The sequence below is a fragment of the Zalophus californianus genome, chromosome 8, assembly GCF_009762305.2.
Source record: "Zalophus californianus isolate mZalCal1 chromosome 8, mZalCal1.pri.v2, whole genome shotgun sequence".
Lineage (NCBI taxonomy): Eukaryota > Metazoa > Chordata > Mammalia > Carnivora > Otariidae > Zalophus > Zalophus californianus.
Window position 1 is genome coordinate 72,886,870 of NC_045602.1, and position 20,522 is coordinate 72,907,391.

A 20,522-nucleotide genomic window follows, 5' to 3' on the forward strand; every position below is an offset into this window, starting at 1 on the left:
CTCTCTCCTTCTCCCTCTGCCCCTACCCCCACTCACGCATGCATTCTCTCCCTCAAAAAAAAAAATCTAGTATGGAAGGCAGACATTTAAAAAAAGGTGATGTTAATGAAGTGCTCCGGAACCCCAAAGCCAAATCAACGAACTATTCCTAATAGAATGAAGCTTACAGAGGAGGTGATGTTTAATACAGATCCTATTTCAAGGAAATGATGCAAGGCCTCTTGGTTGATTTGTGGGATCATCCTGGGGTTGGAGAGTAGTAAGAGACAAATCTGGAAGAGAGTGAGGCTCCAAATGCAAAGTATCCTATACCTCAACTTGGAAGTGTTTATAATTTCCTTCTGTGGAAAAAAGGCCTGGCACTTTAAACAAGGAAGTGGCATGATTCACTGTGTCTTCTAGGCAAGTAATCCTGGCACCAGTGGGGGTACCATATAGACAAAAGAATTATTCAAACCGCCAATGAAGGCTTCTTACCTAAATCTCTCGCTGCACTTACTAATGTTGACTGCATCTTCTTTTCCAAGTCATCCATAATTTCTCTCAATTCACTCAGATTGGGATCAAATGAAGGTTTCACAAGGAATTCATGGTTTTCCACCTATAGACAGAACAAAAAATGGCTAAATTTTATAAATGATGGGTAAAGATGGAAATAACAATGTATTTTCTTTTCCTTCATTTAAACTTCACTTGTATTTTGAGTTAAACTTATGTTTTAAGTTACTCTGCCAATTAAGGAGTTTCCATTTATTAGATGTAAAATTCTGTTTGTAAGGAGCTTATTAGAGCTCTAGACATCCAGAAATTACTTTCAGATGAAAAAGATGCAGAGCTTATGTCACTAGTAGTATTCAGTATTTTTATTTACACCTCCCCCTAAACAATGTTCAATATGTTCTTCCTAACCATTACTAAAGAGTGTTCAATGTTCATAGCCTATAAAAGAATGTGTAGTTTTTACCCAAACCAAGGATCCATCTTAGGAACCTCAAAATTTTTTTTTTAAAAAAGCTACAGAATTTCATTTCTTCAAACTGAAAGTTGATCAAAATCTTTCAAGGGGGCGCCTGGGTGGTTCAGTCAGTTGAGTGTCTGAATCCTGATTTTGGCTCAGGTCATGATGTCAGGGTCCTGGGATCAAGCCTGGCAACACGCTTCATGCTCAGAGTGAAGTCAGCTTGGGATTCTCCCTCTCCCTCTGTACTCCCCCTGCCCCGCACCTGTGCCCCTTCTCTCAAATAAATAAATCTTAAAAAAAAAAACTCTCTTGGGCGCCTGGGTGGCTCAGTCAGTTAAGCGACTGCCTTCAGCTCAGGTCAGATCCTGGAGTCCCAGGGTCGAGTCCCGCATCGGGCTCCCTGCTCAGCGAGGAGCCTGTTTCTCCCTCTAACCCTCCCCCCTCTCATGTACTCATTCTCACTCTCTCAAAATAAATAAATAAATCTTATAAAAAAAAAAAAAAAAAACTCTCTTAAATACTTTGTTTCCCTAAATTCTTACCAAAGGCCATCAAGAAACCATAATGAAAGACAGATCTCACTTACAATGGCAAATGTATACACAAAATATTTAGAAACAAAGTCTTAACTATTTAGGACTTTTTTTTTTTTAAAAGATTGCTTGACTGATTTGACAGCGCACAAGCAGGCAGAGTAGCAGGCAGAGGGAGAGGGAGAGGGAGAAGCAGGCTTTCCACAGAGCAGAGAGCCCAACAGGGGATTCAATCACAGGACCCCAGGATCATGACCTGAGCCGAAGGCAGACACTTAACTGACTGAGCCACCCAGGCATCCCAACTATTTAGGACTTTTATAAAAAATAACTGCTTACTGGAATATTTAAAACAACTGGTAAGCAAAAAGGTAAACTATGAAAAGAGAAAATCAAATCAAACATTAACATCTACTCATTCCTAAGAGACTGTCCAATAGGAATCCCTTTTTGAAACAAAAGAATTAAAACTTAGACAAAATTAGGAAAGAATACCTTTTAAAAAAGAATGAAGCATATCCTTACAGACACTAAGAACTGTTAAAAAGAATTAGGGGAAGGAAGCCTGACTGGCTCATAGAGCATGCGACTCTTAATCTCAGGGATTAATAAATTAAAGCCCCACGCTGGGTGTGGAGACTATTAAAACAAACAAACAAAAACTACTAAAAAAGCACAATACAGGAGAGTCAGTTTTCTAAGACAAGATTTTCCAAAACTTCATAAATGAGATTAATATAATCTCTTTCCAATTACTCTCCACTTATTCAGAGCACACCTTCTTCACATACCAAAGGCGAACACCACAAGAATATGGAATTAAAATTACAAAAAGCTAGCAAAAAAAAAATAAAACATTGATCAAATAACTTTCTCAACTTAAACTGACAAGAGATTTCAATATACTAAAATTTAAATTTTTGAATAAGCCCAATTAAAAAAAAAAGATTTGTAAAAAGAGCTACACAAAATGTAAAAATGGAAAGATTAACTTTTTTTTAATAAAGAAACTTGGTTTCCATGTATTTGAAAAATACCAAGGGTCATTAAATAGGCAAATATAAAAACATACAACTCACAGATGAGAAAATAAGTAGCAAAGTAACCCACAAGAAAATGCTAAAGCTCAATAAAAGATATGAATATTTAAGTAACCTTAAGATATTATTCTACAGCTATTTTTTTTTTTTAAAGGAAAAGAAATCCTACCACCAAATACTGAGGAGGCCACAGTGAAATCAGTATATTCATTCATTTCTGGTGAGAATCTAAGTTGTTATAACCTTTTAAAAAAGGCAGTATGAGACAAGATTCAGAAATACTTGTTATACTCTTTGACATAGCAATTCTACTCCCAGGAATTCAACCTAAGGAATAATGCAACAGATGCAAAACAACACAGGGATGAATAAGATCTCTGCAGATTTATCTGTTACAGCAAAACCCAGAAATGATAAACATCACACATTTGCACAAGGGTATATCAATAATATTATACAGTTGATTCAAATAGACAGTGAAGATGATCTAGAAAAAAGAGCCAAGACTTAGGATAATTCCAAGGGAAAATAATACTACAATGGTGGGCTGACACTACTAAAGAATTTGCCTCTTCCAGTGAACTTAAGAGAGGCAGAGTCATGTGGGGTTCAGTGGGGAGTCTGCTTCTCCCTCTCCCTGACCCCCATTGTGATCTCTCTCTCAAATAAGTAAAATCTTAAAAAAAAAATATTTACCTGTACTACTACTATTGTAGACTTTCTATAATCAGAGAAGTTACATGAAAGATAGATTTAAGTAATTAGAAAGGAGAAAATAAATAGGGAAGATACTGGAGAGCTTAAAACAAACAAAAGCACTCCACTATCCTAGAAATACTAAATATTATAAGCATTTATTAAAATAAATGTATAGTTGAGTTAAAAAAAAACAAACTAGAAATCAGAGCCCCTGCAAAGTGGAGGGTTGCCAGCATAAAACCAGGCCACAAGGACCATTTTTAATAGCCATCTTTATCGGCACCTGGATGGTTCAGTCAGTTAAACATCTGCCTCTTGGTTTTGGCCTGGGTCACAATCTCTGGGTCCTGGGATGGGGCCCTGCATTGGGCCTGTGTGGGCCTCGTGCTGTGGGGCTCCACGTTCAGGGGGAAGTCTGCTTCTCTTCCCCTCCCTCTGCACTCCCCTGCCCCGCACTTGTGCCCTTTCTCTCAAATAAATAAATAAATCTTAAAAAAACAAAACAAAACAAAAAACCTCTCTCAGCCTGAGCCCATAGGAAAGGGAAAGAAAAGAGAGAATTTCCTCCCTGACAAAAAGCCAGCCTTCACTGGGGTTGGGATTTCAAATGTCTATTTTTGTTGGCAGTAGAAAAAGGCTGCCCATTGTTGCCATTTTTATTATCCTTTTCTTCTACAGTAGTAGATCTGACCACTTTTCAGAGGATACATAACTACCAAGAACAAAGAATCCAGCTCCAGCTTCCCTCGCAGCTAGGTGTGGAGATAGGACTAAATTCTGGCCAACACAACATGAGCAGAAATGACGTGTACCATTTCCATAATGTGTCCCCCACTTCCCCTTTTGTCCTCTCCCACTCGCTGGAATAAAGGTAAGGTAGTAAGCCAACCTGGACCTTGAAGGCAATACCCTAAGGCTTCTGTTCTGGAGCAATAAAGGAGGAGGCAGGTTTGGAGACAGGAGGGCTGTCCCACCAGCCCTGTGCTACTATGCTCACCCTGCTTTGACAGAAAATTAAGCCCATATTCTTGTTTAAGCCACCATTATTTATTTATTTGGGGCTTCTTTTTTAGCAGCTAAATCTTTGCTCCAACAAATCAAAAAAACTCCAGGCTGAGAAATTAACTTAAAAATGTTCTTGGCTTCTGGGGCACTGAGGTGGCTCAGTGGGTTGAGCGTCTGACTCTTGATTTCAGCTCAGGTCACGGTCTCAAACCCCACGTGGAGCTCCATGCTCATCTCTCTCCCTCTGCCCCTCCCTCCTGCCCACGCACTCTCTTGCTAGCTCTCTCTAAATAAATAAACAAAATCTTAAAAAAAAAAAAAAAGTATTCCTGGCTTACATTGTGGGATATATGGCAAGAGTAAATTTTATCTGGGGGAGGGGGAGGATGTATGATTTGCACAGACAGAACCCAGAAAGATGCAAATTCATAATCTAAATATACATAACAGAGAAGGAAAGAAGCCACCAACAGTAAGAGTCAAAGAAAAAAAAAGACTCAGCAGAAACAAGGGGTAGATTTAAACCAAGAAATTTTAAATATGGAATATTAGGTATATTAAAATGTTTGAACTAATAGAGAATGGAACACATGAGCAAAGAACAAGATGCTACTTTAAAAAAAAAAAAAGACTAGGCAGTTAGAAATGAACCAAGTAACTTTTAGAAATAAAATATAATCATTGAAGACAACCCCCACGGACTGGTTACACAGCCCCGAGCTGAACACTTGGTGAACCGGGGCGTGTGAAGCCGTCACAAAGTGAGCAGCGCAGACACACGGCGGGAAGAGGGTGTGAAAGTCTGACATATGTCCACTCGCAGTTTTAGGAGAAGAGAATGAAGGAACACATTTAAAAGAGATAATGATTGATAATTTTCCAGAACTGATAAAAGACATGAATTCTCTGATTAAGAAAACACAGCAAATCCAAATAGAAAAAAGAAATCCACTTTTGGACTCAGAGCAGTAAAAGGAATATCTGGAACCAAGACTTCTCAACAATAATTCAAGCCAAAGGACAGCACAACACAGTATTACAGATACCAAGGAAAAATAACTATCAACCTGGAATTGTACACCCACAAAAATTTCCTTCAAGAACAAGGGTGATATAGTCCTTTCCAAACAAACAAAACCTAACTAAATGGACTGCCAATAAAAGAACTTCTAAAGAATATTCAGGAAGAAGGAATGACTAGCAGAGAAATTGGTAAGCATATGGGCAAATCTAAACTTAACACTGACTGTATAGAATGGAAATCTAAAGGGGTAAAAAAACAGAACTAAAATACCAGCCAATAATGAAGAGATGTATTCTGATCTCAGATATCCTAAGGCCCTAGTATTTTGGGGGATAAGTGAGAAAATACTGACAGACTTGATTTTGATAAGTTATGTATACACATTTTGTAAAAATTTGTGAATAACTTCCAAACCAATGCGGGTGTGATAGGAAGGGGGAGAACAGGAAAGGCAAAATGGAATTTTAAAAACCCAATCAAGGGGCACCTGGGTGGCTCAGTAGGTTAAGCGGCTGCCTTCAGCTCAGGTCATGATCCCAGGGTCCTGGGATCGAGCCCCGCATCGGGCTCCCTGCTCGGCGGGGAGCCTGCTTCTCCCTCTCCCTCTGCCTGCCTCTCTGCCTACTTGTTCTATCTCTCTGCCAAATAAATAAATAAAATCTTTAAAAAAAAAAAACCAATCAACATATAAGAAAGATAGGATGAGTAAGGGGAATCAGGAAGACTAGGAATCACAAAGTAATATGGTAGAAATAAATCCAAATTACCACTTAAAAAAAAAAGAAATTTAAAATAAATAAAATCCAGCTATAAACTTCACTGACTCACAAAGGATGGAAAAATATACATCATGTAAAAAACCAAAAAGGATTCTGGCATAGCCCTCTTACTATCAGACAAAAAAAAAAAAAAAAAAAAAAAAAAAACTAAGGCAAAAAGCATTACTAAGAATACTGTCCCTAAAGAATGATGAAGGTTCAGTTCACCACAAAGAAAAGTACAGCTGTGTATTGAAAATAAAGCAATAATGGACTGAACTATATAAAGAAATCCACATTTCTCTCAATAACTCAGCAGATCAAAAATTAGCAAGCATACAGACAATGTGAACAAAACTAAAGCTTTATCTAATCTAATGGACATACAGAAAACTCTGCAACCAGAATTAGGGAGCACACATGATCCTCAACTACACTGAGAACTTTTATCAAACTGACACATACCAAGCTTAGAAATGAAACAGGAGGGGCGCCTGGGTGGCTCAGTGGGTTAAGCGACTGCCTTCGGCTCAGGTCATGATCCTGGAGTCCCGGGATCAAGTCCCACATCGGGCTCCCTGCTCAGCAGGGAGTCTGCTTCTCCCTCTGACCCTCTTCCCTCTCGTGCTCTCTATCTCTCATTCTCTCTCTCTCAAATAAATAAATAAAATCTTTAAAAAAAAAAAAAAGAAATGAAACAGGAATAAAATTCTGAAAACTGAGTAAGAGACTGTACCTTTAAAAACTTATAGGATACATTCAGCTAAAGCAACACATAGAAAGAAAAGTGCAATCTTAAATGCTTACTGAAAAAGAAAAGGCTGGAAAAATAGTGAGCACTCAACTAAAGAGGTAAAAAAAAAAATAGGTGGAAAAATATATGTAAGAACTGAAATTAATGAAATAAAAAGCAGATACAAAAGAGGATTTAAAAAGTCACAAACCGATTCTCTAAAAAAAACCCAGACAAACTATGGAAAGGAGGAAATGTTGGGGGAGGTACAAATTATATTAAAAATAAGCAGGGAATATATCTGCAAATACAGCAGTGTTTTTAAAAAATAATAAGCATCGCTATGAACAACTTGAGGCAAGTGGAAAACTCAAAGTATGTATTTTTTAGAACAAGGGTCTAATATCCAGAATATATATAGAACTCTTCTAACTCAACAACAAAAAGACAACCCAATTTTAAAATGAGCAAAGGATCTGAACAGAAATTTCCCCAGGGCGTCTGGGTGGCTCAGTTGGTTAAGAGACTGCCTTCGGCTCAGGTCATGATGCTGGAGTCCCAGGATCGAGTCCTGCATCAGGCTCCCTGCTCAGCAGGGAGTCTGCTTCTCCCTCTGACCCTCCCCCCCTCATGTGCTCGCTCTCTCAAATAAATAAAATCTTAAAAAAAAAAGAAATTTCTCCAAAGATATACAAATAAACGGCCACCAAACATATGAAAACATGCCCAACATCATCAGCCACCAGGGTAATGTAAATCAAAATCATAATGAAATACCACTTCACATCCACTAGATTGGCTATTAAGACAAATACCCCAGAAACAAAGAATAGGGGCACGTGGATGGCTCATCAGTTGGTTAAGCAGTCAACTCTTGATTTTGGCTCAGGTCATGATCTCTGGGTCCTAGGACTGAGCCCTTCGTTGGGTTCTGCACTCAGCAAGGAGTCTACTTGAGTATTTCTCTCCCTCTCCCTCTGACTGCCACCCCCCACAAGCACCCGCTTTCTCACTCTCTCGCTCTAAAATATATAAATCTTAGAAAAAAAAGAATAATTATTAGCAACAGTGTGAAGAAATGGAATCCTCCTATATTGCTGGTGGGAATATTAAATGGTACAGACACTTTGAAAAACAATTTAGTGATTCCTCAAAAAGTTAAACGTAACATTTCCATATGACCCAGCAATTCTATTCCTAAATAAGTACCTAAAAGAACTGGAAACAGGTACTCAAATACTTGTGTATCACTGTTCACAAAAGCCTTATTCATAATAGCTGAGAGTCAGAAATAACCGGAAGGTCCTCCAACAAACAAAAGCAGTTAACAGTCAGACCCATAAATACAAAGAACTGGTAACTGCCAGAAGGGAGAGGGATGGGAGGATGGGCAAGACCAGCTGAGGGGAGTGGGAAGTACAGGCTTTCAGTTATGAAATGAGTCTCCGGGATGAAAGGTACAGCTTAGGGAATGTAAATGGTACTGTAGTAGCGTTGTATGGTGAGCACAGCATTACACGTTGAGTTGTCCATGTTGTACACCTGAAACTAATGTTAACATAGTGTGTCAACTATACTTCAATCAAAAAATAAAAATAAAAAATAGAAAATAAGGACAACTATAAGCAAAAATATCAACATGTATTTAGAGATAATTCTAGGTGAGAGAATATGAATACTTCCTTTTTTGATTTTTTTTTTCATGTCCAAGAACAAAAATACTGAAGCATTTATATACTACAGTATCTTTACAGCTTACATATATATACTCACACAATGATATAGTTGTATTAGGATCATGCAACTGTGGCTTTTTCAAAAACTATTTCAATTTTTTCTGTCCCAGTATTGTCAGTAAAGATTTACCTAACGTTACTACTTTTCCAATAATAGAGGAAACGTCAATGAGTGTAGTGAAGACTAATACTAAAAGATAAAATGCTCAAATACAGGATAGAAAGATTTTAAAATTTAATATATCTCACTGAATCACCCAATCTAACTGACATTATTTTTTGGTGCAAACCCATTGCCTTTTTGAGCCTTGTCCTGGGGGCAGTATAGATCTATGTTTCTATTTATTTCAAAAATAGAAAATCTTTCCGTAAGATTTATGGAAAGCACAGAAACACCTGAAGCATTAGATACAAAGCTAAGCCTAGAAAAAAAGACAAATTAACCCAACCATGCATGTAAATGACTGCTCCCTTCATCACTTAAGCTCCTTAAGTGCACAGCTGGAAAACATGAGTAAAGCTTTCAGAAATCATACATGAAATGATTGCTATCCTCTGAGGTTTGTTCAAAGTAGTTCTGAGTCATGTAATTTAAATGCATAAATTCATTACAAACATCTACAGTGACAGTGAAGGGTTGAATTCACTTTATAACCCAAGCTAAGTTTAAAGGTTTATAACAGAATAAAGAAGATATTATATTAGGCTGATTCCCTAGAGAATCTAGAGCAGGTTTTAACTAGGAATCATATTTATTTAAAAGACAGCATCACACTATAAAACATGAAAGCCTTTAGTTACAGGACTGTATCTTAGTAGATATGGCTGGCTGTCTATACCACAGTCATTCCCCTTCTTCCGCCTTCCCAGTAGTGCTCTCTCATTTTCTGTATCTCCAACAGAGGGATAACCCACCCCTAGTTATCTTAGGCCCATCATCACATTCTATATCCCTGGCCACAATCACTGCTTAAATGGTCCCAACAAGGCAACTTGCAGGATTCTTCCTTGGAATGTTGCATGAATTGCTACTGGTAGGCAGCCAACCCAGGACCAAAGAGGAACCAGCGTTTAGCTGAAATTCAAATCACAAAGACAGAAGAGTTCAAGAAATTAGGTCCTTTGGAATGGTATCATTGAGCTGCTGGATCAAGCAACTCTACATTAAAGCCTACCCTATTTCTAGACTTCTAATTTCATAAGCCAGGGTGTACTGAGGTTTAAGTTATGTGCAAAATAAAGAGTCCTGACTGATACTGAGTTTAACCTCAGTCTACTCAGAGGGGAAAAAAAAAAAAAGGAAATCCACAACTCAAATCTTACTGACACAGTACTTATTGTTGATGAGGGGTCCAGAATATGCCATAATGGCATAAAAATTATTCCAAGATGAAAGCATCCGAGAATAGACTTTGTTTCTGAACTCTCTTATCTCCCTAAAAGCAGAGCCTCCCAAAAGAACTCAGTTGTTGTAAATCCCCTCCCAAGAGTTTCACAACCAAGGAAGTCAAATTATCATATCCTCCATCTATTCTCCAAAGGGCTCATAAATCAGTTCTAGAAGTCATTTGTCTTCCCCTAAGTGCCCCTTTTCCCTCTCCTATTCCCCAACAGTATATAAGCCCCAAATTCTAACAGCCTCCTTGACTCACACTTTTCTGTGAACTCAAAAATCTGTCTGTTCTCTTGCTAATCTGTTTATCAGTTTAATTAGCAGACCTCCAAACAACCAACAGAAGAGAACAGAAAAAAAGGTTTTTTCTCCCCTACAAAGTTAACTACTTAATGTTCTACTTTCAGATTAAGAAATCAAGGTTTGTTATAATCTTAAGTGACAGCAATGAAATTAGGACAAATGACCTCTTCTTTTCCAGCCTATATCCATATAATTGCACTGCTTGCCTTCCTAAAATCCACTCTTCCCAGACACAAAATCTTACAGTACTCTAATCCCATAGCATTATTCGAGAATTAACACTATTTTACAGTCACAGGATAGTCTAGTTTAACAGATATGTGTCAAGTATTTCAGATCAAAGTAAAAAATCTTAACCCACAATAAGGAAAGAGTATAATGGAGCTGGAGGAAGCTGACCAGGTTGCCAATATTGTTCATCTGAAGAGGGAAGAATGGTCACTTTTGCCTCTATACTTCTTTGTATCATTTTGTTTCACTTGTTCTAATAGTATGTGTTACCCTCATTAAGTAGAAAAGCTTCAAATAAAGAAAACACTTTAAAAATTTACATTCTGGTATTTGGGTACATCATCATTTTGGCTTATTTGCTGCCAGTAGGTATGTATCCCAAGGGCTGGATCTATGTGGTCAAAATACTGCATGACAGGAGGGATGGAAGGCCAGAAGGTGGGGAGGGAGTACATCAAAACGCATAATATGAAACAAAAGTATCCAGCATTTTATCATCCTGCTGCTTTTTGTAATTATCATAGTAATGGCTAACATCTTGTATATAATGCAAACAAAATGCTTACTGCAGGAGATAGCTTTTACTGTCCAAGAGCAGGAGAGGGAGAAGAGAGGTCCTATTAGGCAGGGCCTCCACATCTATTGGGCAGGCTGTGAATGTGATGACCAAGATAAAAAGGCAGCTGCATGGGGTCTTCAAAAGAAGATCTGTATACTGACAGAGGGGCTATAAATTTTAAGAAACTCTTAAACATTCCCAATTTATACATACCAACCTCTGGCCAGATAATGCCCAGTGATTGCCCAAGAGCACAGCACTTGCAGCAGGCTGCATATTGGTGAAAAGAAATCACATGCTCATTCTCACTTTGAAATATGATTGCATTCCTAATTTATTAGGAGTAATTTATTTTATTAGCAAGTAGTTCTCAAAGTGTGGTCCGCAGACAAGCAGCATCATTTGGGTACATGTGAGAAATGCAAATTTTCTAGCCCCACCCCAGACTGAAAGATTCTCATTCTGGGGATGGAGCCCAGCAATCTGTTTCAGCAAGCCCACCAGGTGGTTCTGATACATGCTTACATTTGAGACCCACAATATTAAAGCGTGGCAACTTTTAGAAGAATAAAGTTCACCACAAAGGGCAAAATCAAGGGCAGCATTTCAGCTAAGCTGCAGAGACAATGAAACGTTCTGATTCTTGCCTTCCCACCTCCCTATTTTAGTCAGAGCTTTTATTACCCACCAAGAACTACACCTTTACGTGCTTTCATTTAAAGATGTTCACAGGGGCGCCTGGGTGGCTCAGTCAAGCATCTGACTCTTGGTTTCAGCTCAGGTCATGATCTCAGGGTCCTCCGTGAGGAGTGTGCTTGTCCCCCCGCCCCCAGTAAATAAATAAAAACTTAAAAAAATAAATAAAGACCATTTCCAAATATCCAGCTCTGCCCCATCACCGGTAAGGCCACACCCCCAGCTCCTGGTAGCAGAGGTGGTTTCAGCATGTCTGTGAGCAGTATCTCTGGCCCCCACTGATCTGAAAGTTGTACACCTAAAATCATTCCACTAAAAGCAACATTACAGAGTGACGTAACAATAGCTAAAATGCAAGTTTTCCCAAATGAGGGGCGAACAATACAAGTTTTTTGGCTGCTTGGGCCTATCACGGACAAGGCAGCACCAGGGAAGTAAAGCACCTACACCTACATACGCATATACACAGGTCTGTAAAACCGAGCGCAGAGTGAGTGGGGCCTGACCATTTGAAATCTCAGTTAACAATCCAGTAAAAACAAGTAAATCGACATCCCACAGGGCAAACATTAACTCAAATCCAGTTATTAAGAATGCAAAGAATCTAACAATTAGCAAAGCAAACTATTACTTTAATATGAATGATGTGAGAGCACATATTCCCTGCATCATTTTTGACAGAAAATTTAGTGTAGAAAATTTTAAAGCTATTATTTTTAAAGTCACAAAACTGAAAAACCCTACATTCAACGGCCCCATATTAAATTTGTTCTACAAACTTCTGACAGTAAATTTTACCATTTGATTAAATTTGCTTTCAAATTCATTTTCATACAAGGATATTTTCAACTATTTCAGAACTATTCCCACTTTATATATAAATTACTGCTTAATATTGTTATAAACCTGAGGATACAGATCGCTTACACCCTAAATGCTCTTCTCAACTAACAAGAATTTGGAACTAAACAATATTTAGAGTATGGTTAACTTTTTAGTTATATCAACAACTATTCAGGAGATACACACATATTCTACCCTCTTCCCCCAAACACTTCCCTACATGGAAAATAAAGGAGAAGTTGCCTTCTCTCGTGTTCCATATTTACCTTTATCTTCTCTTTTTCAGTAACTACAATTTTCCTTCTCTCTTGAAATTAAAGAAAATTCAGATTGCACATGTGAAATCTTTTACTTGTGAGATTTCCTTTAATCAGGCCAGTTATGCCCAACATTCATTTCCTGTTAATCTTTCTTCATCCACCAAAACAATTATTATTTTTAAGAAAACAACAAACTTGCCCCATCATTTAATTTTATGTCCACGATCTCAAAGGTGCTTCATAAAAATACCAAAATTAAATACTAAAAAAAGAGAATATGAAAAGTTTTCTGACATGCATTTCAAAAATACTTTGCTGCTTAAATTCAAGAGTAGATTACATACCTGATCCATATCTAAAGTTGTTTCTATCATTTCCTGAAATTTGGAGAAATCAGAACGAAGATCAATAAAAGGAGTGACAAAAACTGCCAACAATAAACTCTGGTGTTTTCCTAAAAGAAAGCAAAAAATAATAAAATAAAATGGTCCTATTTTGAAAAATACAAGACCACACATCATAAAAATTCATCTGAGACAATAAACAGCATGTGATCCAAAAAGCACAAGTAGTGCAGCAGGTCTCCAAAGTTACTATCTACTCCTGTATTTTATTTTATTTTTTTAAGATTTTATTTATTTATTTGAGAGAGAGAGAATGAGAGACAGAGAGCACGAGAGGGAAGAGGGTCAGAGGGAGAAGCAGACTCCCTGCTGAGCAGGGAGCCCGATGTGGGACTCGATCCTGGGACTCCAGATCATGACCTGAGCTGAAGGCAGTCACTTAACCAACTGGGCCACCCAGGAGCCCTCCCATACTTTAATTCAAATGTGTTTATATTTATTTTATAGGAAGGAAGATCATCTGGCACTCAAAGCTTCCTAATAAAACACTGCCTCCCCTACCTGTCTGTAATCTCCTTCATAAAGAGCACTAGAGATGCAGAAACATGAAATTAATTACAACTAAATGAACTGTATTTCTTCACAGATTTAATAACCCAAAGTCCAAGTCATTAAAATAAAATGCCCCTAACTTACCTTCTATCCCCAATTTCCATTAATAATACAGTGTTCCAATTAACAGAGGTTAAATCAAGCCAAGTATTTACACTGGCACTTTACCTGATGCTATTTAAGAGCACATGCTGGGGAACTGTATGAGGAGTAAGTGAAGCAGCAGAGTCTATAGTGTGAAAGGCATGAGTACAGACCTGGGTGCCAACCCCAACTCTGCTGCCTATTGGCTCTGTGATCTGGAGCATGTTACTGAGTCCCTTTTCCGGGTCAGCAGGAGTAATAACAGCAACCCAGAAGAGGAATAAATGAGGTAACTTTATGTAACACTTAACATAATATGCTTGACACTTAACAGGAGCTGAGCTACAGTTACCACATATTGTTATTGGTTACACTGCAAGGATTTTTTTTTTCTGATCTCCAATAAATTCTTTTACAAGTATTCTGCAAATGATCTCTAGCCTACTGCATTTTGCTCCAAAGCAATAGTTCCTAACCTTTTCTAGAAGTAGCAGTAGTTAATTGAGAAAAAGATGAAAAAATATGAAGTCGGCAAAATTATTTCAAGAATTCATGTTTTATTAATCACAACAGCATCTACACATATTTAGAAAATAGTACGTATGTGTGAAACATTATTTAGACAGTCTATAAACAACACTTTGCCCACATAATGTCTGTTGTGCTTCAACCCCTGGTTCTTTATTCTGAATTAGCTAGTTCATACGCTATTGGTAAATAGGGGAATAATGGAAGCAAGGCGCAGAGGTGGCACTGGTTCACAAATGATTTTTTCTTAGCCCATTAGTGTTCTGAAGTGATCAAGGGCAAGCTTACACACAATTAAAGAGTAAACTTAGCAATATATGAAGACCTTGGAGTAGTTGACCTACTGGCCCGTGTACTTACCACTATGCTAAGACACAAAGAAAAGCAGAGTATAGATGAAAGGTACAAAAACATTTGCTGGTGTTTAAAAGAAAAAAAAATTTTTAAACTAAATTCTCTACCCTGGTTTGGATGTTTAACTTTTGTGAAACTGACCTTTATTAGAAGCAAACAGCCTTACAGGGCATCTCAAAGGAGGAACAAGAACCCTAGACTTTAAGGCTTCATGCAAAGAGTCACCTGATGCTCGTCCTGGGTACAAATGCAATGGACATATATGTAGGCTACTGTTTCATTAAAGTTTGCTAATGCTTTTGCTAGTAATCCTTTTAAAATTTTCATATACTTTGAGGTCTACTTTAACTCCATTTCTTCTGTAAGTTCTGTTATGTTTTCTAAGACACGACACTGAAGTTTGCTAAGAATAAACACGTGGTATTATTACAGAAATACCTGTACAACCTTCAGAACCTATCACCCTCAACATGTCCTCGGGTCCCTCAAACACATAAGGCCCACCTTGCTGCAACTCTTCTCAGAGTCAATAGGCCCCTCTGAGCTCACCTGCTCCTTATCCTGCAAACTTTCACTAACATCTTGAATTCTTGCCCCCTACCTTTAATTTGTACCGAGCCCCAGCTGTCAATTTCCAACTGGGGTTTTTTTTTCCCAAATGGTTATGGTTTTTTAAATTAAAAATAATAGCTTTACTGAGATATAATTCACATACCAAACTCTCCATTTTAAAGTGTAAAATCCAATGGTTTTTAGTTTATTCACAGATTTGTGTGATGACTACTACGATCCATTTTCGAACACTGTCACTGCTCTCAAAGAAAAAGGGAACCCTGTACCCATTAGCAGTAACTTACCATTACTCTCCAACCTCCGGCCACTCCTCCCAAGCCCAGGCAACCTCTAATCCACTTCTGTATCTATAGATCTGCCTATTCTGCATATTTCACATAAATGGATATGATACCGTGACTGACTTTTTCACTTAGCATAATGTTTTCAAGGTTCATCCATGTGGCACCATGCATCCATACTTCATTTCTTTTTATTGACAAATATATCACATTATTCAGATATAGCACATTTTATTTATCCATTCATCAAGTGATGGACACCAATTGGTTTTTTATTAACTCCATTTTTCACTTGTTAACACAGCCTAGAAGGCCCTACACAATCTATTCCAGGGTCTTAACGCAAAGACTACAGACCCTTAAATTCAAAGTACTACATAAACACAGAAAAGAAAAAAATTCCAACTTCATTTTCTCTAACATCTAACTAGAATCTGAGATTTCCTTCCATTATTTTTTTTAAGATTTTTTTTATTTATTTGAGAGAGAGAGAATGAGAGAGAGCACGAGAGGGAAGAAGGTCAGAGGGAGAAGCAGACTCCCCGCCGAGCAGGTAGCCCTATGCGGGACTTGATCCCGGAACTCCAGGATCATGACCTGAGCCGAAGGCAGTCGCTCAACCAACTGAGCCACCCAGGCACCCGTCATCTCCTTCCATTATTAATGTGTGCAATACACCACAGTAGTATTCCCAGTACCTATGTCTTTGTCATCAATCAAAATCCCAGATATATTTTCATATCATATTACAGTTTTGGGAGATAAAATTTTAAGTATCATTTAAACTCATTATTAGTTCAAAACTTAAGACCTTAGTAGAACTTCACTCAGATCATGTTATTTAATGCATTAGTAAAAAGGATTTCTTTATCCAGTTTGTTTTATATTTTGATTGTGTTTCAATATAATTGGTTTCTTCTGCAAGTCTGCATTACTTTATGCATTTAAAAACACTATTCTGAAGAGGGGTTCATAGACTTTATTTAGGGTCCACAGCACACAAAAAATTAAAAACCTCAAATAGGCCTTACCTCTCTGGCTTCTACTCCTAACATGGCCCTTATTCTCTATCTCTGTGCCTGACCACTCTAGCCTTCCCTCACTCTGTCAACAAGTTAAGCCTTAGGCACTTGCACTAGCTGGTCCCACTAGCCTCCCCCCAGATCTTAAAACAGCTGGCTCCTTCCATCAGTCAAGTTGTGGAACTCAGACAGCAATTCCAGAGATACCATCCTTGACCAAAAGATCGAGTGTCTCCCTGGTCCCAGCCAAGTCACTCTATCATATCAATATATTATACTTCCTTTACTATACTTATTACTACTTGAAATTCTTGCTCACTGATGTTTATTGTCTGTCTCCCTCTATCCTTCCACTACTGCTGCCCTCCATAAGAACAGGGACATTATCTGTCACATGTACTGTTGTACCTCCTAGGACAATACCTATCTGTTGAATGAATGACTTATTGAAGGAAGGAAGCAAGGGACTGGTGAAGCAATCACTGGTCATTAGTTTTGATACACACAACACTCATCTAGCAAGCATACCAAAGATGACACAAGGAAATAACTGTTAGCTTCCTAAGTGAACCAAAATATGAAATGTCCAAGTAAATCAAATCATTAAATTTTTTTAAAGATTTTATTTATTTGACAGAGAGAGACACAGCAAGAGAGATAACAGAAGCACGGGAAGTGGGAGAGGGAGAAGCAGGCTCCCCATGGAGCAGGGAGCCCAATGCAGGGCTCGATCCTAGGACCCTGGGATCATGACCTGAGCAGAAGGCAGACACTTAACGACTGAGCCACCCCGGCGCCCCCTTTAAATATATTTCTGTAGGAACTCCAATTCACTGCCAGCCACTAGAAGATTTATTATAACTTCTTGAAGTTGCTGACAGCATACACAAAAATAAACTCGAAATGGATTAAAGCCCTAACTGTGAAACATGAAACCATAAAACTCCTAGAAGAAAACATTGGCAGTAATTTCTTTGACACTGGCTATAGCAACTGTTTTCTAGACACGTCTCCTAAGGCAAGGGAAGCAAAAGCAAAAGTTGACTGGGACTACACCAAAATAAAAAGCTTTTGCAGTGAAGGAAACCATCAACAAAACAAAATGGCAACCTACTAAATGGGAGAATATATTTGCAAATGATATACCCATTAAAGAGTTAATATCCAGGGTGCCTGGGTGGCTCAGTTGGTTAAGCGACTGCCTTCGGCTCAGGTCATGATCCTGGAGTCCCAGGATCGAGTCCCGCATTGGGCTCCCTGCTCAGTAGGGAGTCTGCCTCGCCCTCTGACCTTCTTCCCTCTCATGCTCTCTCTCTACCATTCTCTCTCTCTCTCAGTAAACAAATAAAAAAAAAAATCTTTTTTTTTAAATTTATTTGATAGAGAGAGAGATAGCAAGAGCAGGAACACAAGCAGGGGGAGTGGGAGAGGGGGAAGCAGGCCTCCCGCTGAGCAGGAAGCCCAATGTAGGACTTGATCCCAGGACCCTGGGATCATGACCTGAGTCGAAGGCAGACGCTTAACAACTGAGCCACCCAGGCGCCCTAAAAAAAAAATCTTAAAAAAAAAAAGAGTTAATATCCAAAATATATAAAAAGAATTTATACAACTCAAGATCAAAAAAACAATCCAATTAAAAATAGGCAGAGGACCTGAATAGAAACATATCTATTTTTTTTAAGACATACAAATGGCCAAGAGACACATGAAAAGATGCTCAACATCATTAATCGTCAGGGAAACACAAATCAAAACCACAAAGAGTTATCACCTTATACCTGTTGAATGGCTAGAATAAATAAGACAAGAAGTAACGAATGTTGGTGAGGATGTGGAGAAAAAGGAACCTTTATGCACTGTTGGGAATGTAAACTGGTGTAGCCATTGTGGAAAACAGTATGGAGGTGCCTCAAAAAATTAAAATATAAATACTGTATGATCCAGTAATTCCACTACTGGGTATTTTTTACCCAAAGAAAACAAAAACACTAATTTGAAAAGATACATGCACCCTCTGTTTATAGCATTATCTGCAATAGCCAAGATATGGAAGCAACCTAAGTGTCCACTGACAGCTGAATGAATAAAGAAGATGTGGTACTGGGACGCCTGGGTGGCTCAGCTGGTTAAGCGACTGCCTTTGGCTCGGGTCATGATCCCAGCGTCCTGGGATCCAGCCCCGCATCGGGCTCCTTGCTCGGCAGGGAGCCTGCTGCTCCCCCTGTTTGTGCTCTCTGACAAATAAATAAAATCTTTAAAAAGTTAAGAAAAAAAAAAGATGTGGTATGTACGTGTACACACACACACACACACACACACACACACACACACACACACTGGATTATCACTCAGTCATTAAAAAAAAAGGATGAGATCCTGCCATTTGTGACAACATGGATGGATCTAGAGGGTATTATGCTAAGTGAAACAAGTCAGACTGAGAAAAACAAATATCATATGATTTCACTTATATGTGGAATCTAAAAAACAAGCAAAAAGCAGAAACAGACCCATAAGTACAGAGAACAGACTGGTGGTGGCCAGAGGGGTGGGAGTGGGGAGATGGGTAAAATGCGTGAAGGGAATAGGATGAGTAAGCCCCAGGGAGGAAAGGTTCAGCACAGGGAGCGTAGGCAGTGGTGTTCAGGTGACAGCTGGTGGCTAGACTCGTGGCGAGCACAGCGTAACATACAGAGTTGCTGAGTTACTATGTTGTACACCTGAAACTCGTATATCACTGTGTGTCAACTAGACTCCAAAAAAATGTTTTTAAGTTAAAAAAAAAAAGAAAATGACTATGGACTGTCTAATGAAGTTAAATGAGCAAGTAACACTAAAATCAAAACAAACTACAGGCTAGTCCTGGACAGCAGACAGAAGTGCCTCCTTACACATGCCCTACTGACGCTACCCTCAGAGCCAAGGCCTGGCACTAGTCACAAGTCTGCTACATCAGATTTGTGTTCGTAAGTCCATGACTGAGAACATCAGCCTGAAGTCTAAATTAATTATAAAGCTGGCATTAACATTTTATTCTATTAAATATTTTGGTAAATGATAATGAAAAGACATGAGTTTCAATTAACAAAAATTTAAACAATTTATTTTATGCCTACATTTCCTTGACTAATTTTACATAAATTCTTTGTATTAATTTCAATCTCAAAGTTTTATTAAGCATAATTAAACTTTACCTGACCCCTTTAATGTATTTATGAAATGTATTTAAAAGTCCAGGTAAGTGAAAAAATGAGGATAAGATACTGCTAATTAAAGTTTAAGTGTTCACACAAATATGAGGCTGGAGCCAACAAATTCCCAAATTAAACGAAGAAGCCAACAGAAGTAGAAGTGCAGGTGAATCATGGTAAAATGGCTAATTAAATCACTGAATGATGACCCTGGGCGCAAGGCCATCTCTGCTCTTCCTTCCCTGCTGTCAGCCACTCTGCAGTATGGCCTTCTCATCCTTCCTCATGGCCCCTGCCTGCTTCCTTCACTCACCCTCTCTTGTCTGTTTCTCTAGCCAGTGGTTGTTAAGTACAACCACTTGTCTCGGTTCCCCCATTTGCAAGTAATACTTTCTCTGACACCACCCCTCATTTTCATTACTACTGTCATTTTGACAAAAGAATACTTTTCTCTTCTACAATGACTTTTTCTTCTGACTCCACTGATTATTTATGAGTATCATTTTACACCTGTGCTTGTAGTCCCTGGGAGATAATAGAAAACATCTCCGTCTCTGCCCCCAGTTCCTGGCACAGAGCACCTATAAACTCTTGTAATTTCCTAAGTGTTAAGAGCACTAGGAGCATCTCTTGTTCTAAAAGGGTGATTCAAGGGGGTGCCTGCCTGTTGCCTAGATGAAGAGACACACGCTTTACCAGGTGTCCCTAAAGAAATTTTCTTATAAATCTTGTGACTGGAGGGGCGCCTGGGTGGCTCAG

The 20,522-nt window shown here is 38.5% G+C and overlaps 1 protein-coding gene across 1 annotated transcript in view; it reads right to left on the reverse strand.

Moving 5' to 3' along the window:
- MSH2 (mutS homolog 2) overlaps positions 1–20,522 on the reverse strand; it is a 75,375-nt gene that overhangs the window by 13,187 nt on the left and 41,666 nt on the right. Inside the window, exons 8-9 of the mRNA XM_027623498.1 lie at positions 13,119–13,228; positions 478–601 (exon numbers count right to left, since the gene is read on the reverse strand). Coding sequence (XP_027479299.1) covers positions 478–601; positions 13,119–13,228 — 234 coding nt within the window. The remainder of the gene's footprint in view (positions 1–477; positions 602–13,118; positions 13,229–20,522) is intronic.